This window comes from Mollisia scopiformis, assembly GCF_001500285.1.
Source record: "Mollisia scopiformis unplaced genomic scaffold LY89scaffold_36, whole genome shotgun sequence".
Taxonomy (NCBI): domain Eukaryota; kingdom Fungi; phylum Ascomycota; class Leotiomycetes; order Helotiales; family Mollisiaceae; genus Mollisia; species Mollisia scopiformis.
Window position 1 is genome coordinate 432,584 of NW_017263616.1, and position 23,198 is coordinate 455,781.

General features: G+C 48.5%; 10 protein-coding genes across 10 annotated transcripts; 2 read left to right on the top strand and 8 right to left on the bottom strand.

Annotated features, from left to right (window-relative positions):
- Window positions 1–157: 157 nt before the first annotated feature.
- Window positions 158–2,071, bottom strand: LY89DRAFT_766271 (uncharacterized protein; the record flags this gene model as incomplete). The annotated part of the gene is made up of 5 exons (XM_018221720.1): window positions 158–610; window positions 722–1,517; window positions 1,551–1,663; window positions 1,709–1,939; window positions 1,985–2,071. The coding sequence occupies 5 exons, from the start codon at window positions 2,069–2,071 to the stop codon at window positions 176–178; spliced, it is 1,662 nt and encodes a 553-aa protein (XP_018061961.1). The 3' UTR covers window positions 158–175.
- A 220-nt stretch (window positions 2,072–2,291) lies between these two features.
- On the bottom strand, window positions 2,292–4,198 carry LY89DRAFT_789672 (uncharacterized protein). The gene is made up of 3 exons (XM_018223284.1): window positions 3,536–4,198; window positions 2,798–3,491; window positions 2,292–2,566 (listed from the first exon to the last, which is right to left on the bottom strand). Exons 1-3 carry the CDS (start codon window positions 3,786–3,788, stop codon window positions 2,395–2,397), a joined length of 1,119 nt encoding a protein of 372 aa, XP_018061962.1. The 5' UTR covers window positions 3,789–4,198; the 3' UTR covers window positions 2,292–2,394.
- Window positions 3,703–4,410, bottom strand: LY89DRAFT_359391 (uncharacterized protein). Its single transcript, XM_018206986.1, has one exon. The coding sequence runs from the start codon at window positions 4,314–4,316 to the stop codon at window positions 3,867–3,869; it is 450 nt and encodes a 149-aa protein (XP_018061963.1). The 5' UTR covers window positions 4,317–4,410; the 3' UTR covers window positions 3,703–3,866.
- A 137-nt stretch (window positions 4,411–4,547) lies between these two features.
- LY89DRAFT_691682 (uncharacterized protein) lies at window positions 4,548–6,269 on the bottom strand. The gene is made up of 4 exons (XM_018216384.1): window positions 5,761–6,269; window positions 5,507–5,702; window positions 4,977–5,440; window positions 4,548–4,926 (listed from the first exon to the last, which is right to left on the bottom strand). The coding sequence occupies exons 1-4, from the start codon at window positions 5,895–5,897 to the stop codon at window positions 4,899–4,901; spliced, it is 825 nt and encodes a 274-aa protein (XP_018061964.1). The 5' UTR covers window positions 5,898–6,269; the 3' UTR covers window positions 4,548–4,898.
- Window positions 6,270–8,016: 1,747 nt separating this feature from the next.
- On the bottom strand, window positions 8,017–8,229 carry LY89DRAFT_601189 (heat shock protein DnaJ; the record flags this gene model as incomplete). Its single annotated transcript, XM_018210186.1, has 1 exon — window positions 8,017–8,229. A coding segment is annotated over one exon (213 nt), but the record flags the coding sequence as incomplete, so codon positions are not given.
- A 2,087-nt stretch (window positions 8,230–10,316) lies between these two features.
- On the top strand, window positions 10,317–11,667 carry LY89DRAFT_725727 (uncharacterized protein; the record flags this gene model as incomplete). Its single annotated transcript, XM_018218998.1, has 5 exons — window positions 10,317–10,762; window positions 10,873–10,935; window positions 10,985–11,148; window positions 11,199–11,587; window positions 11,639–11,667. The coding sequence occupies exons 1-5, from the start codon at window positions 10,409–10,411 to the stop codon at window positions 11,665–11,667; spliced, it is 999 nt and encodes a 332-aa protein (XP_018061966.1). The 5' UTR covers window positions 10,317–10,408.
- A 2,224-nt stretch (window positions 11,668–13,891) lies between these two features.
- LY89DRAFT_601298 (spherulin-1B) lies at window positions 13,892–14,614 on the top strand (the record flags this gene model as incomplete). The annotated part of the gene is made up of 1 exon (XM_018210194.1): window positions 13,892–14,614. One exon carries the CDS (start codon window positions 13,892–13,894, stop codon window positions 14,612–14,614), a length of 723 nt encoding a protein of 240 aa, XP_018061967.1.
- Window positions 14,615–14,809: 195 nt separating this feature from the next.
- On the bottom strand, window positions 14,810–16,747 carry LY89DRAFT_691685 (uncharacterized protein). The gene is made up of 2 exons (XM_018216385.1): window positions 16,036–16,747; window positions 14,810–15,800 (listed from the first exon to the last, which is right to left on the bottom strand). The coding sequence occupies exons 1-2, from the start codon at window positions 16,677–16,679 to the stop codon at window positions 15,020–15,022; spliced, it is 1,425 nt and encodes a 474-aa protein (XP_018061968.1). The 5' UTR covers window positions 16,680–16,747; the 3' UTR covers window positions 14,810–15,019.
- Window positions 16,748–17,000: 253 nt separating this feature from the next.
- LY89DRAFT_691686 (uncharacterized protein) lies at window positions 17,001–20,618 on the bottom strand. Its single transcript, XM_018216386.1, has 10 exons — window positions 20,319–20,618; window positions 20,165–20,259; window positions 19,994–20,113; window positions 19,875–19,938; window positions 19,684–19,823; window positions 19,609–19,622; window positions 18,952–19,553; window positions 18,639–18,904; window positions 18,387–18,580; window positions 17,001–18,336 (listed from the first exon to the last, which is right to left on the bottom strand). The coding sequence occupies exons 1-10, from the start codon at window positions 20,551–20,553 to the stop codon at window positions 17,196–17,198; spliced, it is 2,871 nt and encodes a 956-aa protein (XP_018061969.1). The 5' UTR covers window positions 20,554–20,618; the 3' UTR covers window positions 17,001–17,195.
- A 232-nt stretch (window positions 20,619–20,850) lies between these two features.
- On the bottom strand, window positions 20,851–22,908 carry LY89DRAFT_691687 (HET-domain-containing protein). Its single transcript, XM_018216387.1, has 2 exons — window positions 21,191–22,908; window positions 20,851–21,142 (listed from the first exon to the last, which is right to left on the bottom strand). The coding sequence occupies exon 1, from the start codon at window positions 22,875–22,877 to the stop codon at window positions 21,300–21,302; it is 1,578 nt and encodes a 525-aa protein (XP_018061970.1). The 5' UTR covers window positions 22,878–22,908; the 3' UTR covers window positions 20,851–21,142; window positions 21,191–21,299.
- Window positions 22,909–23,198: the final 290 nt, after the last annotated feature.

A 23,198-nucleotide genomic window follows, 5' to 3' on the forward strand; every position in this document is an offset into this window, starting at 1 on the left:
TTGATCGTAACTTAGTCTCTCTATTGAGAATCTGTCATGGAATGGGAAGTCTTATTTGGGAAGACATTGGTCTCTGATGACATTTATCACGTTTTCAATGGTAAAGAATGATTTGTCTCCTGACCCCTTACACTATCTCTGCTATCTACAGACATTACCTGATCTCATTCAACGTTCATTGTATTTCGTTTTCAAGTACGTCCTCCGAGTTTGTTCGGCTCAAGTCAATCTCTATGCCCTCTTCCAACTCCTGGACCTTAGCTACGACTGGGACATCTCCAACCCTAACATCTCCCAAGCGTTCAATCCCGGATCCGTCTGTGCAGTAGAATTCTCTGAGTTTCAGATTAGGAGGGTTTTCAGTTCCTCGTTGTTCGTCCATCAAGTGCCAATTTGGCGGTGGCACGGAGTGATGTAATTTGACGATACTATAACATATAGTCTTGCCTCGGTTGTTCTTCAAAAGATAATCAATCAAGATCCACGCTGAGTCGTAGTCAGGATCTGTACTGTCTAGGGGAGTACCTTCAACTTGGATACTCTCTATACAATATAATGTATAGGTGTTCACCTCAGAAAAGGAGGCTAGAGTGTCAAGAAATTGTTGACGCTGTGATGGTCAGCTGCTGTTGCGCTTCAGAGAGGATAGACCGACTACGCTTTCCAACCGGAAGAGGAACAAGCATAGAGGTTTGTGACAAGAAAGCTAGAGATAACTTACTTCAGAAGGAATATTTGTCCAATCTATGCCAAGAACGCTAATCCTGGGGCATTCTATTCGAATCGATTCGAGATCCATTACAGACATGGATACGTACTCAGATGTGTTGAATATGCCGGTGAGGACAAGAAATCGTAGCGAGCTCCCAATCTGGGTTATCAAAGCTGGAGGGACAACTTTATGCCACCTTCGATCCCACACCTTTAAGGTCTCTAATTGATTAAGGCGTTGAAAGAGGTGCGTCATTCCATCTTGCGGATGTTCGAGGTTATGATTCCTGATATGATGCTTAAGTATGAGTTGGCGTAAAACAGAGAGGCTTTGCGGATGGACCATAGTGAGGAAGGATACCCAGTCCATCTTGCCAAGGAACAAATAATCTAAACGCGAGAAATCCCAACGTAGAGCGTACTCGTCGGCTGGATTCGTCACAATATAACTCATCAGGCCGAGCTGCCGCATAGGTGGGAAGTGGAAGTTGAATGCCTCGCTAGTGTAGAAGTCGAAGGTCTGGGACTTAGTGCGAAGGTCTCTGACTATTAATGATTCCAACCGCGGAGATGGGTAAGGTTGGGACTCGGATTCCAGTGACTGGCTGCTTGTAGCCGCATAAAGATCTTCAACACCCTCAACGTTTACTGGCCGAACTTCGGGTTTGCTAAACAGTAATCCAGAATTGTGGTTTATGATTCTGAAGTACATGTCATTCCTGAGAAATGCTCCTAGGTAAGCCGCAAGAGCGGGATGGAAGTCATCGGCGCTGACCTGCGATTTAGTCAAGCTTCCATTGATTAGTCTAATGATACAAACATAGTTAATCGTGACTTACTTGACTTGCAATAACTTGTGAGACTTCGATATAATCTTGGCAATAGCGTCAATCATTGTGGTGTTGGCAGTCGTTGGGACTATCAGGTACTTGACATGTCGATAAATCTTTTCCTGTATTTCATAAGCCGATTTCTAGGTGATGCGACAATAATCTACTTTGAATTTGCCCCATTGAATGCTTCTTTGAGTCGTGGTTGTACCCTTGTGCTCCATCTCCTGCATGGCTTCCGGGCTAGATAGGTGCGTGTCCTCGAAGACGAAAGGGGTAATAGCCCAGTCAAAGTTACGAGATAGGGAGCGCAAGCTGCCAAACCAATGAGCCACGCTCTGCTCTGGCCAGTCTTGCGGCAGCTTTGTTTCAGGGTCGATATGAGCTTCTAGCCATATCTGAAGAGGAATCAGCAAGTTGAAGGGCATAGGGAAGAGACCAACCTGTTCGAAGATGAGGTACCAAACCTCGGGCGGAAGCGCAATTGGATTTGCGCTTCTGAAGACGGTCAAGTCTCGATTGGAATTCATGATTTCTGATTATTCAAGTCCGAATTGAAATTAGAAGACTTTTGTGATTGGAAAATGTTGATTTTGGGTGACGAGGTTGAAGAAAGGCCCCTCAGCATTGTCGAGGGGTATACAGAGGTGGTAGTCCATCCACTAAGCCAGAGTCCACTAGCGTTATACGCACGACAACCTAAAGAAGAACACAGGATGAAAGCACAGGACAAGCAAAGATATTTAAATAGCTGAAGTACATGTAATTAACAGCAAACATCAAAAGCGCGCATGCTAACCAACAAACTCAATCCCCACACGACACCACATCACAAGCCACTCCTCATGACCCATCACCCATCAATGCCTCTCTCCCACGCATTGGGAGCCTCTACCGGTGGCGACACTGGCCCACCCGGCGCTTCGTACCTGCCTTGCATCTGCGGACTGCTACCATACTGTTGCTGTTGCTGATGGAACTGAGGCGGAGGACTACTGTTTGGTGAGGCATAACCACCGGCACTCCTAATCCAGCGAACGGAGTCAGTATATACTCTTCAAAGCTTTCTGCAGCTCAACACTCTAAGTTCAGTAGAGCATTTGAACCGCCTAATACTATGGAAAGGTTGACAAGAATCCAATTATCTCCGGAATCCGGCCTGCTTCGAATTCCTCCCCACATCTGTTGAAGGCTGTCTCATGACATACTCCACGAACCAGAAACATCCCGCGACAAGGAAAAAGACAGTCACTCACCCGGGCGACGGAGTCGGACTCCCATACTGCGGCATCACGCCCACCACAGGCGTCTTATACTCCTGAACCGGACTCACAACATACGGCTGCTGCTGCTGCTGCATCCCCTGATTCGGCACCGCGCTATACATCGGCGCCGGCCCAGACTGATACGCATACCCCTCATTATTCATCTTCGTCTGCCTGCCTTTCTTCGCCCGCACGCAGCGCCAGAGCACAATTGCGCCTACGATCAGTACCAACGCTGCGCCGATTGCGATTCCGATTTCTGCGCCGCGGGAAAGGGTAATAGTTGCCGTTCCTCCGCCTTTGGGGGTATTGAGACCAGTGCCCGTTGCGCTGGCTGAGCCCTGTGTCTGTGTCGCGGTCCCGGAAATGGCGGTGGTGATGGTCGTCACACCGCCGTTTTGCAATGTACTTGTTACTGTCATCGTATTCGCTGCTCCTCCTCCACCAGTCTCTGTCGCTACACTGGTCACGGCAGCACCTCCTACTTGGCTAGCGGGTGTAGCGATCAGAGACGAAGCAACGGTTTGATCGAGCGGTTCGCAGATCCCTGCATAGCCGTGGAGGGGAAGGACGCCGAATTGGTCGGGTTCACAGCAGAAGTAATTGCCGCCGCCTTGGGTGTACATATTCCAAGTAGAGTTAGCGCAGACGGGGACATTTTCGACGACGTTTGAGCAGTCGACGGCTATTGCTGTTAGAGTGTGGGAAGAGAAGGGAGGAGAAACGAACATGTTGGACAGCAATACGGTCTGATGTCGCCGGAACAGGTCTGTCCTGAGGGACAGCACATGGGATTCACGGACCCTGATTGTGTGCTACAGGCGACAGGTGCGTCAGATGGGCAACTCGAGCCTGAGAGACCCAGTGCCCAGCCGCCATTGTACGTTACTCTCTTGGAGATATCTGGCTGAGGGACGGGTTGAGCGAGTCGAAAAGCTTGAGTTGTTGCCAGTGAACAAAACAGCACTCTGAAGACCAACATCTTGACTATGAAGTGGAAATAGATGGGAAATCTCAAGAAGATGTGGGAGAGAAAGGGATCAAGATCCGCAGGAGGAGGTCAACGGCAAGAGGATGCTCTCCCAAAGCTTGGGCTCAGCCATGACAGCGGTGCAGCACCGTCAACCCCTATCAAACGATGCCGTAAACGACATGGATGGCACAACTTCGCGCTTTGTGAGCCAATTCCTCGCACCTTCAATTCGCTCATCCTCACGATGCCCAGCATATTCAGGACGTCCTCAGACCAAAGAAGGAAAGTGGCACAGCTTGGCAACGAACCAGATCTCGGATCAGAACTATAAATTGACGTTTGGGAAAAGGAGAGATTCAACTGCGGCTGAGGTGCATTCAAAATCCGAATGTTGCAGGGTTGTGATTCGTCGCTTGACGTGTGGCTTTGAACAGGAGCAAGCTTTCGGCTTTTGCCATGTCGAACACAACGAACGGGAGATGGAAAAAGCAGGTACTCATTTATGCATGCCAAGTTGAAACGTAGGGCCTCGAACATTAAGTACCGGCTGGCTGGTGAGGGTAATCATCTGCCGCCTATCAGATTAGAGCTGCCGTTTGTTAGTGGCGCCCGATTCGCAAGAACTTCACATATCAAGTGAAGAGTATTGAGGTGGCCGAATCTCTCATTTATCTCTGCCTCTGACGAGGGCCTCATCTGGTAATCCGCTAGCGGAAAACCCGTCTATGATCATCAAGAACACAAACACAACTACCGCGATAGCATCCCCATGCATCCCAACAAAAAGGAGATTGAGTGGTGCGAAGAAGTCGCCCGACTTGTGGTTGAGTCCCTCCCGTTCACAATCTTGCCCACAGAGCCGTTGCGATCCAAGAGTCCAAGACATCAAAAAAGCAAACGCATTCCTTCCATTCCTAACCAAAACAGCAAAGCAGGGGTATTATAAAGAGTGGAGGATGATGTTACTCATGTATCATCGGAAGGCGGCCAACCTCATGTGATGAAGGGAAATGCGCGACGATGCGCTATTTCCAAATGGTCCAATCTGATGGAGATAGCAATCGTCCTCTATACAATTTGACACCGGAGCTGAGTACCTGACGCAAACTCTACACAACTTTAGATGGTCTTGGGAGATTTGGAATTCCTGTCATTGTCAGCACTTTATCTATACCACAGGAAGCGAGTTAAGCTTACCCCATCTCGACAATATCATCGACATGATTGCATAGAGCCACGAAAAGGTCAAAGAAAAGTTTACCGCCACTCTCCATTTCTGTCTGCATGGTTCCGCTCCTCTTAAATGTCTTGCGACATCTGATGATCAGGGCGAGATAATGAGCGCGGAGCCGGGAGTCCGAGTCCGGCGTGTTGTCATAGGCATACCGAGCACTACGAAGAATAGTAGCGACCTCGATTCCGCTCTGCAGACCTTGCTTCCGAAGCGCAAGGCGCTTGAGTTCCTCCAAGCCGTACTTCTCCGCGGCACAGTATATGACGGTGTCCTTCAGAAGGTGTTCTCCCACGCTGGAGATGAAGGTTGTAGCCTCGACGGATCCGCGGCCACCTGTATTTTCTGGATTTGGTGAGCTCACCGCATCCTCGAGTTCCCAAGAGTTCCTGCGCTTGTTATGCAACAAGCGGGGGTAGTAGTCGCCCTTCTACAAAGTATACTATCAGCACATGTTCCCAACCCAAGGTTTACTTCCAACCCATGGCAGACGTACGTAAAGATACTCGAGAACACAGGAGAAGATTTCTGGTTCCTCGTCTGGAAGATCGATCCTCTTACTCTCGGCCTCGAGGAATTGGCCTCTAACAGCGGCCGCAAAGAACGGTGACGCTGAGAGAACATCCTCGTGGGCTGCGAAAAGCCGTCCCTCCTTGCCGACATTGAACGTTACTATCGGCGAGGTCAGAGTACTGCGGGTGCGCACGTCAGTCAGGCTTCAATTCCGTTTGCGACGACCAGGCAGCTTACCTCCCGACTGGCGGGCTCCGATCGAACGACTTCTGCAATTTCGACAACTTCGCGGCATCCTTATAAGACTTCTTCAGCTTGACAACCTTATCCACGCGATCATTCGAGCGGAAAGAGCGCTTGAACATGGCTGCCATGGTGATTGACGGTGAGGCTGGGGAATCTTATCGGGATGGTGGGGTATTGAATGAGTGACGAAAAGAGTGTCGAGGGTTGAAAACTGACGCACAAATGATTGACAGGGTCCTGGAAGAGATCTCCAGATATTCAATGAAAGTCTGAAGATTCTTGTGGTATTATTTGCGACCCGAGGTGTGGTGAGGAAAGAAAGGAGGGAAGACGCGCGAAGTCAATGGATGATATACATGCTGGCGTGCCTGGTTGCCTGGCACGACTGTGCATGCACGTGATAGGAAGAGCCCAAGTTGGGCATTGGAGCGATACCCGATGAGGGAAAGTGTCAGGATGTGCCTGGATGAGAGGTCGAATTGGAGAGAAATGTTTGGAGGCTGATGTTGTTATTCGTCCAGTTGTCATGCAGGACAATCGTCACTGTTGATGCCTGTCGCGTCCGTCCAAGGAAAATACGCGGTACAGCAGCGGAACCTTATCAAGCGGAGGGCCTCTGAGTAGGCGCAGCAACCAAGCGAATCAGGGGCGCCATGACCACCGAGGCGCAGTCACTGATCTCGGAAATACAAAGAAAGAGACGACGACTTGTGGTGAGAGAGTCACCGTACTGTACAAGTACAATTGTTTGAGAAAATCAAAAGAATTGGACAGGCTTGGAATCTTCGTCGCAAGAAGAGTACAAGTCTAAATTTATGCTTATCTCCTAGCTCATGGCCATATGGCTAGCTTGGTGGAGAGGGTGGTGGGCGGAGTGGAGAATGAGATGTAAGTGTATACTTTATATGAACGTACTGATGCGTCAATTGTCTACATAGTATATAATAGATAGGAAGACAAGAAGAGAAAGATAATATGATTGCGAGCGTCATAAAAATGTTTGCCCACAAACTCTCGACTCGAGACCACAATTCATATCCTCAAACTCCCTTCCCGATAAATGCTTTTCCATCCATGTGCAACGAACTTTCGTCCTACGTCCTACATATGTGAAACGCCAAACCCAAAATAATTGAACCCAGAGGTATCTCCAAACTCCTTTGCCTTATCGCTCAAATCAAACTCCAAGGAGAATAGTGAGTCTTCCATCTCTTCCCCAGGACTGCTTAACCAGTCCGAGTACTCTCTCAAGAGCAGTAAGTCTCGGCAGCAAGCGTTGCATGCTATCATCCCACAACCAGGACATTCAGCAGCTGCACATTCAGCAATGAGCTGAAATGATGTCTGTTGACATCTCCCGCATGGCTGCTCTCCCACGACTCGCTTCCAAGTTCCTTCCAGGTGCCATGGCCCCTCTGAGCCATGCACAATAGGACATGGGACATCTGCAGCAGCTTTCACTCTTGAAAGTGCCTTCCAGATATTGATGGCTTGACCTCTTCGGTCGATCATGCAGAAAAGTGGTGACTTCAGGTCACGTGGACCGAGTATCCCCAGAGCCTCTCGAATGCGATCCTGCCTTGCTTTTGCCTCTTCCTTCTCGTATTGTTTCCAATCGTCTTGCATGTTGCTTACCAGTTCATCCAATCGAGCTCTTGCCGCCTCAATGGCGTGGACCAACTTCGTCGCATATGCTCTTCGTCCATCAAGCAACTTCTTCAATATCAGATGTTCGTCCTTTACCTCGGCACCAGCTGCTCTGGATCCCGCAGCAGCTTCGTAAAATCGAATTGTAATCTCTTGGTCGGTCTCTCTCATCTGCTTCTCCAAACCCACTTCGTGCTTCTGGATATCTTGTTGGCATTGCAATATCAGCACCATATTGCCCGTGCGTTTTCCATTCCAACCAGCAAGTCGTTTGAGATAATCCTGCCTTGCCATCACTTTCCAAGCTCTTGCTCTACCTCGTCTTTCCGCGTCGGCTTTTGCTGCCTTTTCTTTGGCACTGCTGTTCTCTGTTGGAGTTGCACTTCCCTCACTCCGAAACCTTTCACTTGCATCCCTGTCAATATCTTCTCTCCGCCTCCTAGCCCTCTCAGCCCTCTCAGCCTCATCTCCATCGCCATAATTCTCCGTTCTTGTATCTCCCCAATCCCAATCCCATTTCCTCTTTCCACTCCCACTAGCCCCCGCTGCGCTCCCAACATTAGCACCGATTCCAAGCCCAATCTTCACAACCCAATAATTCCTATCATACTCTCTCCTCTTTCCCTCATCTTTCAAGCAGTCCCACGCCCTAGCCAGCAACTGAAACTCCTTCGTCGCGTTCGGCGAGTTGTTTTTATCCGGGTGGTATTTCAGGGCTAATCTCTTGTAGTTCTCGCGGATAAGTTCGAGGGAGGCAGATTGCGGGACTTGGAGGATGGCATAATAGTCGTCGAGGGTTAGGGAGTCGGCCATGCCATTGTTTAATTTGGGGGTATCCTCTGAGAAGGGATTTGGATTGAGGAAGAAGAGCTGGAGATAAGGAAGATAGAAAACAGATGGGAACGAGAGGAATGCATGGTGAGGCTGCAAGCTGTGCCGTTTGGTTGTGGTATTATTGGTGGGGTGAGTTGTAGGCGGCGCGATGTAATCGTTGGGTTTGGAGTGGACGAGCCGAGGCACTTTTGGGCAGATTTTGAGATGTGGGTCTGTCACACGTGATTATCCTCTCCTGATCTGGCAGATTTCGCAGTATTTCATGAGTTTATTAATTATCAATGGTCAATTAGACGACCAGTGAAGCTTTGGTACTGATATTTAAGCCATCTCAGGGTGTTCAAAGTAGAATTTGTGGTCATCAAGTGCAGCCCAGTCACGTGGAGTTCTCCGTCGCCTCGGCTTGTTTCGACCAGACCAAGCTGATCGTTCTTAGAGGCGCAGTAGTGTCTGGACCCTGAACGAACTCTGAATTCTGGGGCCTGTCAACATCTTCCACCGAGGTCTAGATTTCGCAGGTAAGAAAGCTGCAAGCACGTCAGAAAGCCACTGGAGATTACTCAATGGCCATGGATGATGCGGAAGCCATTGACAGCATATGTCAAATGTTAGATTAATTGCGAAGATTACGATTCGAGTATCTAGTAGTACTAATTGTGGATGTTTGGAATGCTCGGGTAACCTTATGGTTGTGTCCTTCCGCCTTATGGGCCTCAGCCTCCACTCCTATGTTCTAGGCAGTCAAGATGCTATCAATATCCACTCCACGTCAATAATCTTTGAATTCACAAGCATCTACCATGTTTCTGGACGCTCAATTCCAAAGATCCTTCATATTCTAGTCGGTCGAGTTAGTAGCCCGATGTTCTTCGGACGAAATCCACGACTTCGTCAATGACAGCAAGTCAGTGATTCTCTTGGAGAAGATGGACAATTGTAATGGAGCGTAGATTCGAGAATTTTGAGTCTCCCATTAATGAATTCGCTGAATAGTGCAATTCGTGATCTTGTTCGTGTTTATCCTGCTTTCTTGGTGCATGCACATCCAGCGCAACCAGCGCAACCAGCACAACCAGCGCAACCAGCGCAACCAGCGCATCCAGCGCATCCAGCGCATCCAGCGCGGTCTACGCATTCAGCGCGTTCAGCACATCTAGCGATTTATAATTGTTCAGTAAATATATATTTGCTTTGCTAAATCTTCGCGAAGCATGAAATATTGTGACAGATTCAATTCAGAACAGAGGTATGTGTAGCGCAAATTGAAGTTCAGAGATATGGTTTGTCGCTTCTCGAGAAGAGGAAATTGTCATGCTGCATTCTTGCAATTCTCTCCAACAGTATCATTTGAAGTTCATTTAAAACTCCATGAAAGGTTAAATAAAATAACGCAAAGAATGAGACTATGTTCGTCCGCTGAGCAAAAGCGATATGATGGGAGATGACATGAGCACAACAACGAAGGCACTGCCAGGTAGCATTCCCGAAGGAAGCACAATTGTACCAATACAGGATGAAACTACGTTATGAATGGAACCGGGTATTGTTGCGTATTGATTGAATCTAAAATGAAGTTACCCCGCATAATGTATACAATGCTTAGTAAAAGGCTTGGCACAACAACTGGATATACAGATCTGAGAATCGGAGGGCTAAATAGGCAGATTTACATTACCAACGTGGCGATATATTAAATGATATCGATAGTCTTCCAAATACTAAGCACGTGGTCCCTCGGCAAATGAGAAAAGCTTAAAAATTCAAGACATTTGGAGGCAAGATCTTTATTGAAGCACTGTTAGTGCTCGCGGCACTTTTGTGGGCCAACCGTAGAATTAAATCCCCATATCACCGGATGATGAACCTGGTGATGCGGGGGTAAACTTATTCGTCTATCGAGCAGATCTGAACTATCTCGTCTGGTCGTCACTATCTGCCGTGCACGTTCCCAGGTAATGAACAAAATACCAGGCACTTGATCTGGTTTGGAAAAAGAAGTTAGAGAAAATGTATAGGGCTTTCAAAGCAGATACAAATATATAAGAGACGCGTGGGCCCCGGATTTCCCCCGCGCCTCTCTTCTTCGCTTACCTCCATCTGCAAGACTTCAGCCCCCTATTGTCAGACCAGAACTGTCAACACAAGGTCCACCTCCAAGATGAAGTCGCTCACTGCACTCCTCGCGATTATCGCGCCTGTGTATGCTGGACTTCGCTTTCCATGCTCGGAACTGTCCGTTCAGCGCCTAGACCCCGTTGTCGAGCCAGGAAAGACGCCGTCCTCTCATCTACACCACATCGTTGGTGGAAATGCCTTCAATGCTACCATGTTGGGTGATGTTGGTGCCCGGGCCACTTGCACTACATGCCAGATGGCAGAGGATTTCTCCAACTACTGGACTGCCCACGTCTTCTTCAAGCATCCCAATGGCTCGTATCACCGAGTGCCGAATCTTCCTGTTTCGCCATTACTAGGTGGTTCGAATGGTGCTGTTGGTGGAATTACTGTTTACGTAGGTGTTGGGGAAGCCCCGTTTTCCATTTCTTTTCCCGAGACATTACCTTAACCTTTTCTTGAAACACCAGAGATGGAAAATGCTAACGTCCCCTCCCCGTTACCCAGTACACCCAGCACGATTTGTCGACCGATAACCTCAAACAAAACGCCGTCAAGACTTTCCAACCAGTAAGTACCCTCGGTGCCGCAGCTTCCTGACCTTTCTGATGTTGTGTAGGGTTTTCGTATGACAGTGGGCAACCCAACCAATACCGGTAAACCACAGGTCGGCCTGCGTTACCAATGTCTCTCAGCCAGCGGCGGCAGATCATTCCCTGAGTTGTCCGACTTTCCTCCTCAGGCTTGCCCAGGCGGTATCTTCACCACTCACCACTTCCCAGCGTAAGTGATCGATTCACCGCGAGGAAGCAGCTCATACTAACTTGCCACAGATGCTGGGATGGCAAGAACCTTGACAGCCCCGACCACCAGTCTCACATGTACAACACCATCACTTCAGACGGCTTCGTGGCTGCCGGCCCATGCCCATCTTCTCATCCAGTCCGCATGCCACAAGTGACTTTCGAGACCGTCTGGGATACGAGCAAGTTGAACAGCTTGTGGAAGACAGGTGATCCTAACCCGTATGTGTGGAGTTTCGAGGGAACCGGTGCTGGCACCCACGCCGATTACATGTTCGGCTGGAAGGGAGACGCGCTTCAGCGTGCCATGAACAAATCCGAATGCTTTTATGATGGCTGCGGCTCCATCACAAAGCAGCCTATGGCTACTGCCAATCAGTGTAGCATCCAGAACACAGTCACGGAGAAGACTGAGGGATGTACGTTGGAAGCACCCTGATATCGATGATATGAATGCTAACTCGCAGTAGGGCTCCCAGCGCTGCCGGGTATGGCATAGTTCGGCTACCAGTCTTCGTTAGATTGAGGGTGCCTGTATAACTCGGGAGAGAGCGAGATTTCTAGATTGAGGATTGTAGTCGATAGTGATGCTGCTTCTGCTGCAAGGATAAACGTATTTTGGAGACGCAACGAAGAAGACGGAGGGGAGTGTGAGAGAGAAGACCAGATTGAGATGGACACAACATTTCGAATTACAAAATGCTTGATGACCAGCACCCATCGTGATACAGAACTTCTGCATTTGAACGATATCAGATCTGCGTGAAAAGCAACGACTGTCCTTTTGCTATTGCTGGTGCCATGATGTAATCCCTCGAATGTCGCATAAAGAAAGATAGAACCAGCGAGAGAATAGGGAACCAAAGCATACGGTGAAAGATGGGTCTCAGACAGACATACAGGTGAAGCACGTGAGGTTAAGATTAACGTTGGTAAGCCAAAGAGACAGAAATATACGCCCTAATTCTCCGATTACCCTACTTGAAGGGCCACGGTCTGACGTTTCTCTCCTTGCAATGATGGAGTGATCCTGAGCTACAGGAGCAAAAAACCGATGATCATATCATGCGCAAAACAGGAAATCTTGTAGATGACTCTTCGCTGTAAGTGGCTCCTGTACGACTAGAGTGACTCGAGCTCGTGAGGGAAATGAGTTTCGATGCACGCCGCAGCTTCCAGGTTGTTCTACTTTGGTCCGCGGGATGGATGTTGGCATGAATGAGGAACGAAGATTGCGACGCACAGAGTTTAACTCCTGCCTGAGGCATCAACATCACAGACCTGGACATTTTGCGAACATTCCTCACAACCGCATCCACATAATCACGACAACACCATCATCTACCCTCCTATCACGACGGCCAAAGTGCGCAAACTGGGGTCGGCCGATCTCTCGCACCTCAGCACCTATAATGATCGCCCGGCATCCTTGTTCCGGCAATCACTCAGCTCCCGTACTCAGCAAACGTCTTACGGACCCTTCCGCACCTCCGTAGCCATGAACGAATATAATGCTTACATTATGGTCATTAGTCTCACCCAACATGGAAAGAGCGAAATGTTTGGAATCATTTGAGCCAGATTGCCTTGTGGGGTGTGCTGCGGATAGTCAGTCCTCGGTGAGTCGTGGTTATCAAAGATCGTCGGCCGTAGGGCTGAAGGAATATCAAAGAAGCAATCACTGCATACCCGAAGTTTCGGGGAAAGCGCACATTTCCTCTGTTTGTTTGCTGCTGGTTTGCAATGTTTTACTTTGCTCGAAATAGTAAGCATATTGACCAGTGTCAAGTGTATCTCATCTGGTGGAGGCCCGAAAAATAGCCAAGACATTCGAACTTTTTCGAACTCTTGAAATAGAGAGTCTTATAGATAAGGTACTGATCTCCGCAATCAAAGCGTCGTCACCCGAGGCTCTCGAAGAACGTTCTCACCACCTCTGCACCTTGTTGCTCCCGTGGCCATGGTTACATTTAGAAATGCTGCACCACGTTGATCAAATTAGCTATAATTAACCACATTTACTGTGCCGCAGCAACTTTCATTGGTCAAATTCAGCCCGGTGGACCTTGGCATGCAGCCTTCACTGCTTCTTGTGATACCACGTGATGTAAGCCTCGTTCTATCTCACCAACCGTGCAGGGTTCTGGTCAGAAATGGCTGAACTAAGTAGTAGTTTCCACATCTTTGGAGCGGGGCGAAGTAATCTTTAATCTTTAATCTTCGCTGGGATTGCGGCTCACTAAGAGATAAGTTTGCTGTTGTGACAGCGGAATGGCGCAGGCTCACCTTCTACGACCTGAGCCTTGTGAGGGGTTGTACAGGCCAATGATAGTCAAGTACCTTTGGAAGTGGCGTCCTCCGAAGATGGAAATCCGTACTCTGATTACTGACAGAGTCAGATCACTTAGATATAAAGATGCACCATATTCTTGTCTGAGAACTTCATTCAGCATCACATCAACAACATCAACAACATTTCCTACAGTCTTATATTTCCTTTTCTGTTCCTTTTCCTAGGTCGTTTTCCTTGGTTCCATCGATACAATCTTTGTATTTCCTACTCTTCTCATTTTCCTTCAATCAAAACTTCCCGCTTTTCAGCAAACCATATCAAAATGTATACTCAAACTTCTATCCTGTCTGTGGCCCTCTTGTTGGCCAGCTCTGCTATCGCAGCACCAGCATACGGATCAAACACTACCGTCTCTGCCAGCAAAACCACCATGATCACCAGCACCCTATCTGCAACCCCGTCTGCTGTCAACAACCAACAATCCTCATCAGTCGCACCAAGCACCTGCACATCTGCAGCACCCAACCCAACGCTCTTCCAAGAGTTGGTCCTCGCTCCCAACGCCGCCGCACGCATAGCTCTCCTCACTGACGACGAATTCGTCTTCGACTTCGCCGACCCCTGCAAGACAACCAGCAAACAAGGTGTCACCGCCGGCCTTGGAGGAGAGACCGTTCGTGCCGACCACGCTACCTTCCCCGCTCTCGTCGGCTCAGGTGGATCCGTCACAATGGGTTTCCTCAAAGGCTGTGGTTTCAACACTCCTCACGTCCACCCTCGATCCTCAGAACTTAATGTCGTCGTCGAAGGTCGATTATTCGCTTCCGTCACAGCTGAGAACGGAGCTAGACACATGAACCACACTCTCGAGAAGTATCAAATGACGGTCTTCCCTCAAGGCGCAATCCACACCGAGTTCAACCCCGACTGCACACCTGCTGTCTTCGTCGCTTCTTTCTCCAACGAGGATCCCGGAGTCGGACAAATTGCTCAGGAATACTTCGGTCTTGAGGATGAGATTGTTGAGGCCACTGTCGGTGGTGAGATCACAGTTGACGGCGCGGATATCGATATCTTCCGAAACAAGCTTCCTGCCAACGTCGTCATTGGTGTCGAAAGCTGCTTGGCTAAGTGTGGGATTTCCAAGAGATAAATGGGTTTGAGATGTTTGGTTTTCTGTATAGCGATCGGCTTGGGTCATAGCATAGCATGGGAGTTTTGGTATCTTGCATTTTAGAACTGGCTATACTGCATTAGCATGGCGCTTCATTTAATACCAACATTCGTTTACTTCTTCAATACGTTCATCTTTCATGTGATATCGAAAAGAGTCTTCACAACTGTGTATCGCTTTGCAAGATCTGTTTCATTCTTAATTTCTAACTCTCGGCCTTCCCGTCAGACTGGAAACATCTACTCCTGCAAGAAAAGCATCGGTTCTTGGACTCTGAGAAATTCTCGGTTCTGCCAAAACATATGTGTCTCTTCCCAATCCAGACCAAGACTCGATCAGATGGCTACTACATGCTACGCTTACTATGCCAAAGAAATACCCAGTCTATTGAATCTTCTGCATTGGGGTATGCACAGTGTCTAGCATCCCAATGTAATCTTGATACTTTGACTGAAAAAGCTGACCCAACTGCCTCCGTTTTCCAGCAGGCGTCAGCGTCAGCGTTGGAGTTGGAATGCTTGCATCAGCTTTGCCCGTCCCACCTCCAGCTCCAGCTCCCATTCCAGCAGGTGTTGCACCCTGGCCCTTGGCCCCAGATCCTGACCCAGCAGCAGAACTCACGTTGCCCGGAAACAATCCCGGAACACTATCTCCAGCCAGAGCCGGCTTGAGCACGTAATTCGCAAACTGATCACTGAGATTGCTCGCCACGGCAGTGATAGCCGTCACAGGCTGATTGACATAGTTGGTAATGACTGTCTGAATAACACCTTCAACAGAGTCTACCACCAGCGTTACATATGGAGACGGCGTAACACTACCTCCTAGTGTGATAGCCGCGAAGATCACAGAGACATCCAGAGATACTTTCGCAGCGTGCGCGGTCGTGTCACGCACAAGCTGCTCTACGGCTCTGGTGGCTGCTTGGACGATGATGGCGTATGCTAGTCCTGCTCGGGCGATCAGATCCTCTACGGTTGATGATCCGAGATTGGTCGGGGTTGCAAATTGGAGGATAATTTGGTTGAATAGAGTGAAGATGTTGCTGTTGGTGGTAGAGGTGTCGATTTCGTCGAAGTATTTCTTGAGGCCATCTTCGCCTTCGGGTTTCCATTCTTCATGTCCGATGCCGCCTAATCGACCGATGACCATGTCGTTGTTGGCGCTCGGTGAGTGTTAGTGTAACGGACAATAATGTGAGGACAGGCTTCTCAATCTGAGCAGCCAAGACCACTCAAAGGCCTCACTTGCGACTTCTTCATGCTCTTAGTTCTCGATTCCACTTCTCTCCTGTCAATGAAAATTGCTAGAACCTGAAAAGAATATGGCAAGAAATACCGCAATCGGAAAGCATGAAACAAGCCTCCAAGCTAGGAATCCAAACACAGAGAAATTCTTACATGAAGTGGGCCGTCGCAGCAACGGCGTTATCTGCGCTCTCCTTATCAAAATCCACATTACTCTTCATCACAGCATCAAAAATCAGCTGCTTGACCATCCACTGCTCAAAAACAGGGCCTCGTCCAATCCTGACCAAGATATCAGAAGTAATCAATTTATTCGCTAGCACCTCGACCAAGAACTTGGGATAATCTCCTGTAACATAGTACCGAAGCGCTTTCACCGTAGCGGCGTTCAAAAGTATATGTTCTCGGATATCATCTTTGTTGACAAGAAGATCAAACGCTCGCTTCATTTCTCGCTCAAAAAGTCGAGTGTGATTCGTAGCGAAGAGGATTTGGTTTGCAGCATCGTCCAGCGTGTTGCGAGTGCGCACTACGCCCTCGCTGTCGACCCATTTGGTGAGTATTAAATCCGGACTCTTGGCGGACGTGTCTACGAGGGTGACGGAGCCTTTTTGTTTGCTTGTAGCGAGAGTGGGGGTTGTGGCGCTGGGCGCTGCGGTTCGGCCCACTGGTGTTGAGCAGCGGAGGAGAGCGAATTGTTTGTATTGGGCAAAGGAGTTGGCGATGGGGTCATTGGGGGAGGTCTTTGAAGTGGCTGTTGAGGCTTCTTTGAAGTCGGCTTCGATTGGTTTGAGCATTGTGGGGTATTTGAGGCAATAGAGGAGCAGCTCGAATACGATGTACTTGGCAATAAAAGATAATGAGGTCGAAAGCAGATGAAAACGCAGGACGTGCCTTGTTGTTGGTTTCATTGTGAATGACATAATCTGACATCTTATCTTATCGTTGTGGGTCATTAGCTGAGAGCACGAGCTTCCTTAACAGGTCACTTCAACCTAAGTCTCATGCTTGTTTTGTATCAAGTGACTCGATCAGACGCAGAACTTCAAGAAAAGAATACCTAGGCAGTCGCTCAAACTTCTTCTCGGTCACACTCTGCAATCAAATGACAAAATGGGGCTTCACTAGGGCAATAATCAAGAATGTTCTGTGAGGAGGGGCCATTTTCACGTGACTTATCACTCACAAATACATCACAGAGAATGATCCTCTTTCCGTCGATATTATTCTTACTAAGGAGCCGGCAGAGTATAAGACAGTGTTGATTTAAGTGGCGGTTGAGTTGTGATGGCTTGTTGTTTTTCAGACCGTGGTTAAGATGATTCAACCTTGGAAGTATCCTTCAGGTCTCCTTTAATTTCACTCTTCTCTTTCGAATCGACGGTACTGCTTCCAGAAGATCTTCTCTTGTACCGAAACTCTTTCACGATATCCGTTAATAGGCATTCGAGCTCCAGCTTATTCGGCCAATTCTCTGCTTGGAGAAAGTTGGTCCCTAATCTCCCCATCACTTTAGCGAAGACTTTAGGCCGGACGCGAAGATAATATAAACAAGCAGCATGGACGCACTTCTCATCGATCTGGCTGCCAGTATACCAGAATAGCCGTTCCAGAACGAGCAAAACGTCAAGACAGGCCATGATCAACCCGAGACCCAGCTTTTGCGCATTGGCAACACCAGCGACGGCAATGCCGCCTACCCAAACTGCGGCTCGTGCAAAGACACCAACTGGTCCCAGTAAGAGCGACATAGCACCGTAGACAGCGCCTGTTGCAACCCCGCCGGCAATCCCACCAGGAATCCAGGAAGCAACGGATTCTGGAGGAGTTGGTGGCCATAGTTCGGTCCTGATCAGCAACACGTAGGCGTCCGGATTGAAATTCTTGTAATGGAAGATGCTTGCTGTTGTTTGAATTGCCGATGTGACAAGTTTCTCGATTCTCTCATTCGAATTGAAGAAGGCAACCTTGGGCCTAGTTTCAAGAAGCATGGAAACCAGCTTCGTGATTGAAGTTTTGAGCTTTCGGTCCACGAATACGTCTTGGGCGTGGGCGTGGATCTGAATCATCCGATCGCTGCTCATCGATTCTCGCGATACGTCAAGTAGATGATTGACTGACTCTGGGTCCCTGGACTTTCCGCTGACGAAAACATAGTCCGAGAAGACACCAATCTCTTCGAACCACTCAGAGCTCCGTCTGAGCATCTCCTCTTCATACAGCTCTTTCTCTCGTTCTTTCACATGTGCTTTATCGCTATTCGGTATGTCGCTGATGTCTTCAACATCGCATTCGTGTTGGATTTGGTATTCCTCGATGGCCAAAGACTTCATCTCTCGCTTGAGCCTGTCCGACTTGGTAAATACCAATAAGACGGGGACGCCTCCAAAGTCGATTTCCTTGAACTTTCGATCTGATCCTTGAATCCGACGATTATCTGTACTGACGCAATACCTACAACACAATCAGTGCTGGATTACGGCACGTCACTATCAGCTTCTTACCAGATGCAATGCACTTGCTCCTGAAAACTTGGTTGGTCTCTTCTCTCAATGAGAAAGTCTTGCACCGCAGTATAATTCGACTCTTTCCCCGCTTCAAATCCGCACGAATCATGTATGATAAAGCTTTTGTCTTCAGATTCCAGTGCGACCTGGATGTCATGCTCTCCTGGCTGGTGACCTTTCGACTCTTGCGTCTACAATCAGTAAGCTTCTATAATCTCCTCGTAATTCGTATCCCGCAAAGGTTCATACCATCTTCTTTCCCAGCGCGGCGTTTATGAGCGTTGATTTGCCAACCTCGGTCATTCCACATACTACGATCCTAGGATACTGAATTTCCTTCTTCGCTGCAAGTTCTTTGTGGATATTCCAAAAGTTTTGTTCGCTATTTGGGACGGAAAATACCGCTTGAGAACGCAAGGCTTCACAATAGGGAGTAGCATTTACAGTATTTGCAATGCTAGCAACTGTTTCATCTAGGAGGAATACAGAGGGGTGAATAAAGGTCCCACTTCGAGCTAGATACCGAGATTAGTAAAGCACCTGCTCAATTCGTAGAACTTACCTGTTGGGTTGTATCCGATCAGCTTTCCAGAGTTGGCACCTCCAGTGCTGAAGATAGCCCGATCACTGATGGTTGTTATGAATACTGATGACCGTCCGCTGTCCAACAGAGGGAAGAAGCCTTCCGTATCCAGGACAGGCGCCAGATTCCATATACAAATATTAATGCCATTTGCGCAATCAATTTGTTTCATGCCATGGGTACCCTTCGGAAATATTAACTTGGCAGGATCTTCCAGCTCAGACTTTGGCATCCGATTGAATCCTAACACTAATCCCTGCTTCTCTGCTTCGCTCACTATCCACTGTAAAGGCCACAGGGCAAGTCCATCTTCTTCACCTGCACCACCAAGATTTCCATGGGAACCGGCAAACCACGCTTCTTGGAATGAGTGGTCGTTTTTGTTGCTCACTTCCGATTTTGGTACGTCGAAGCGTTCAACTAGTAGTTGATCACGCTTCTCAAACAGAGCCATAGCGTGCCGTACATGGAGGGTACTATCTAATAGTCCGATGTCGTTGAGATTTGAGTCATTTACCGCTTTTATGGTATCGAAGCAGCCAAGGAACTTGATCTTAGGGGCAGGCCGGGTATTTTGGGATCTTCAATCTCATCAGCTGAGCTCTAAAATCATTTAATGTACCTCGGACCCCATACAAGTGCCGGAAAACCTGTGACACAGCATGATTTAGTGCCATTTACGGATACAAGCTGGAGCTAGAAACGACTCACCGAATTTTCCAAGAATTGAGACTTCGTCTGAGCCGCTCGATAGATGCGAAGACCTCGAAGAAACTGCTCGTCAAAGTCGGGGAGGCTGGGTTTAAGAGCTTGCAAGTGATGTAAAAGACCAGCCACAGATCTCAGTATAACTTTAAGCCTAATTAGCAAATAATTTAGCGGACTCCATCGATCGGACTAACAAGCTCCCCGACTATATCCAAACATGAATATTTCGTCTCTGGAGGGACAGATATCGCAGCACATCTAAAGTATATCATTAGCTGAGCTTAATCTGAATCTCGAAAAGCTCGTTTCTCACTTTGTATATCTGTCTGATTTTGACCTCGTATCCTGTAGGTCCTTCGCCGGTAGCCCCAGTGACAATTCTTTCAATGATCCGATCCACAGCTCCGATCCCATCGATGAATGGTGCGCGGACCTCGAAGTTGAGCCTTAGCTTTAGTCATTCTTCATTTCCCAAAACACTTACTTGTTTCCACTGCTTGCCATTCATGTCCGTTACAATTCCTTCTTTCACCATACACCATATGCGGAATACGTTGCTCGCATTTCCCTTCATGGACCCTGTACGCACCTCGAGGTTAGTACAGCTCTTAACACCACAAATACGAAAGTAAGCTCACCAATTGCACCATCAGGTAGCATCCATGTCCCGTCGTGACATATCACCAGTCTCTGGGGGAGATGTGCCTTTTCGCAGTCTGCGCACACATCCTCACTCTTGCCTTCAAGAGTGACATCCGAGAACTCTCCAGTGGGTACTCGGCCTTCCGCCTCACTTTCTATGTCAACTTTTGCTGAGCCTTGAGACTCTTCTCTGTGAGTTGTGATATAGGGCAATGTGTCCTTCGCAGCCATCTTGAACAGAGCTTTACCAAAGCCTAAGTTGAGTACTAGAATCAAATATCCAGGACAAGTAAAGCTGTTTCTGTCATTGCGAAACATCCGTCATGATAATTGCCGTTTGACAGGTAACGTCGGTTGTGTAACGCCCGTTGAGCAAATCAGCAGTGTGGATTTACGCCTATCGCGATGCAAGGAGACGCGGGAAAATGCCCAAGGTTGTTTTCGAAATTGCACGAACCACACGCAAAAGCAACACCACGGACTCGTATCATACTTCAGTAGAGTTACATTCTCTACCGTGTTCGTTGCCTCGTGGCAAAACTCCCCGCTGCATTCAATTTCTAATAATAACCCACCAGGCTTTCTCTTAGCACGGTAGAAGTGCCAAACCTGATTCTCCCTCAGTGCGAAACAGAGTGGACAATGCGCTGATTTGTGTAGTGACAACAACTCTTGACCTGTGCACGTGTACTGCATCCATAGGAAGTCAATGACCAGACACCAGAGTGCCACCTAGCCGGTCGAGAATTAAGAGATGCATCGCGCTCGACACCCTTCGACCTTAAGAAATCAATCCCAGACAACATTTCCTCCTATTCACCTCGAACATAATCAGTAAGTATTGCTGCTTTACTTAGGCGCTACTCACCTTTGCCTAAGTCTCTACTCAGGTTGCTCAGCCAAGTTCCTGCTTGCTACTGGCTCTGCTGCGCGAAAATGGTCAACAGACCAAGCCAGCTCCAGGGGCAAACCCGTCCCTAAGCACCACCTCCACCTCCAGGACCCATCATCCCCGTAGTATTCATATTGTTTATATTATTTACAATCATCATGTTCATAGTGTTCAGGTTCATTTGGTTCATTTGGTTCATCTGATTTATGTTCTGTTGGTTCATGTTTTGCGCGTTGCGTGCGTTGGCTGCGGCGGCGGCCGTCGTGTCTCGGAGAGTGGTGTAGTGGCTCCAGAGAGGTTCGTCAAGCTGGAGATATGACAGGCCCGGTGGCTCATGGATCTGGGCAGTATGCTGAAGATCATACCATTTCCCATTGTTCTTCTGCGTCGCCCGCCACTGTCTCGTGACAGAGATGATTTGATCCGTAGTCTGGAAAGCTTTGGTCTGTGGCAGTATCCATTGCTTCCGTTCTGGTTTCAGGAGGCCGAAATGATCGAAGCCCTTGAAGATGGTAGCAATCACCGTATTGTTCTGCGTTTTATACTGGCTGTTGTCGAACAGGATGTCCAAGATCTCTTCGGCATGATCAAAGGTCAACCTCAAGCCGCGGAAGAGCTTTGGTACACGCCACACCCCATCATCAGTTACTTTGCTGTTGTTTCCTGTAACTCGAGGAAGTTTCAACATGCAGATATCGATGAACAAGATCTGACCAGAGATACCGTAACGTGGTGTTATAGGAACACTCTTCCTCACATCTTCAAGTGCCAGTAACCCATAGACGTGGTCCAACATTACCTGGCACTCGGTGTACTGGAAATTGAAGGCGAGCTCGAAGATGTCGATATTAGCAAAATACGGTGTCCCCTTGCTAAATATGCCATGACGTTTCTGATTTAGTTTCCAGAAATATAGCAGAAATGACCTCGGAATGCCTTCCAATTTGCCCTTCTTCTTCTGCATCATCCGCATGAAGTGATCTTGCAAGGGCTTGGTGAAGATCAAGTCTCGATCCATGTGGTCCTCGCCGCAGAAGACGACCACGGAGCGGGCGAGGAGGAACTCCTGTACAATCCAGGTTCGGTTCCAGTACGATCGCGAGAGGACTGCCGTCCAAGCAGCGATCCGTTCGGCGCTCGAAGCTGAGGTCGCACGCCTCACACGTCCAGCGACGATAACTGGCACCGCCAGTAAATTAACAAAAGGAATCTTCATCGTCGCCCGTGGGATCTTATCCTCAAAGTGAGTGCCGAACACCAACTCGCTGCTTGGGTCATGCTCGCCAATCCAGACCAGCACTGTCTTCGCGCGCATATAGATCTCGCTCATCAAAGCGACTTGGTGCCCCTTCTCTTCGTTATCTTTTTGGTTGATGCAGATGGCATCTGCATAGATGACCTGAGCACTCTGGCTGGTTGCTCGCAGCCTTTTCAGAAATAGCCAGAGGTTGTGACGGATGGTGAATGGCTTCTTGTCGACAAAGACTTCAGAGTTATGGGTCGACTCGGGGCCCCATTCATACGACAGCGCATCGAACTTCGGTTTGTCCTCGAGGTTGACATGTCGGAGCGTCGTTTGTATTGGTGATGCTTCCGCGCCAGGGAGGAGCGTGAGGAGGCGGAACTGCTTTGTGGTCAAAGGTCGGTATGATAGCTCGGCCATTATGTTCACGACTTTGGAGTTTCGGAGGCCACTCCAAAGTGAGGAACATTGATGGGTTTTTATGGGGATGGGAATGCCCTTGCCAGATTCTGGTACAGGCCTCTCTGCATTGAGTAAAGCAAGAAACCCACTGTAGGGATTACTAGTGCTTACGAGGTTACCGTACATTCTGTAGCGCAGCGGGCCGCGCTTTGGCACAGTTGGGGGCGATTTTTCAACCGCAAACTCGGATTTCCCACAGGTCAGAGGACTCCCCGTTGCAGTACCACAATCAGGAGTATGAGTAATTTAACCGGCAGTACTGAAACCAGGATCAATTGC

Excerpts from the sequence above, each read along its gene's own strand:
- LY89DRAFT_359391 (XM_018206986.1), bottom strand. The coding sequence starts at position 4,316 with ATGTTCGAGGCCCTACGTTTCAACTTGGCATGCATAAATGAGTACCTG.
- LY89DRAFT_789672 (XM_018223284.1), bottom strand. The coding sequence starts at position 3,788 with ATGTTGGTCTTCAGAGTGCTGTTTTGTTCACTGGCAACAACTCAAGCT. Across the intron at positions 3,492-3,535 it reads ACCGTATTGCTGTCCAACAT|CCGTCGACTGCTCAAACGTC; the intron begins GTTCGTTTCTCC and ends TAACAGCAATAG. Across the intron at positions 2,567-2,797 it reads AGTCCGACTCCGTCGCCCGG|GAGTGCCGGTGGTTATGCCT; the intron begins GTGAGTGACTGT and ends TCGCTGGATTAG.
- LY89DRAFT_691682 (XM_018216384.1), bottom strand. The coding sequence starts at position 5,897 with ATGGCAGCCATGTTCAAGCGCTCTTTCCGCTCGAATGATCGCGTGGAT. Across the intron at positions 5,441-5,506 it reads GTGTTCTCGAGTATCTTTAC|AAGGGCGACTACTACCCCCG; the intron begins GTACGTCTGCCA and ends TATACTTTGTAG. Across the intron at positions 4,927-4,976 it reads GATGATATTGTCGAGATGGG|GAATTCCAAATCTCCCAAGA; the intron begins GTAAGCTTAACT and ends TGACAATGACAG.
- LY89DRAFT_691687 (XM_018216387.1), bottom strand. The coding sequence starts at position 22,877 with ATGGCCGAGCTATCATACCGACCTTTGACCACAAAGCAGTTCCGCCTC.
- LY89DRAFT_691686 (XM_018216386.1), bottom strand. The coding sequence starts at position 20,553 with ATGGCTGCGAAGGACACATTGCCCTATATCACAACTCACAGAGAAGAG. Across the intron at positions 19,824-19,874 it reads TGGATATAGTCGGGGAGCTT|TTATACTGAGATCTGTGGCT; the intron begins GTTAGTCCGATC and ends TTAGGCTTAAAG. Across the intron at positions 18,581-18,638 it reads CCGCGCTGGGAAAGAAGATG|ACGCAAGAGTCGAAAGGTCA; the intron begins GTATGAACCTTT and ends TACTGATTGTAG.
- LY89DRAFT_691685 (XM_018216385.1), bottom strand. The coding sequence starts at position 16,679 with ATGCTCAAACCAATCGAAGCCGACTTCAAAGAAGCCTCAACAGCCACT. Across the intron at positions 15,801-16,035 it reads GCTGCGACGGCCCACTTCAT|CGCCAACAACGACATGGTCA; the intron begins GTAAGAATTTCT and ends ACACTCACCGAG.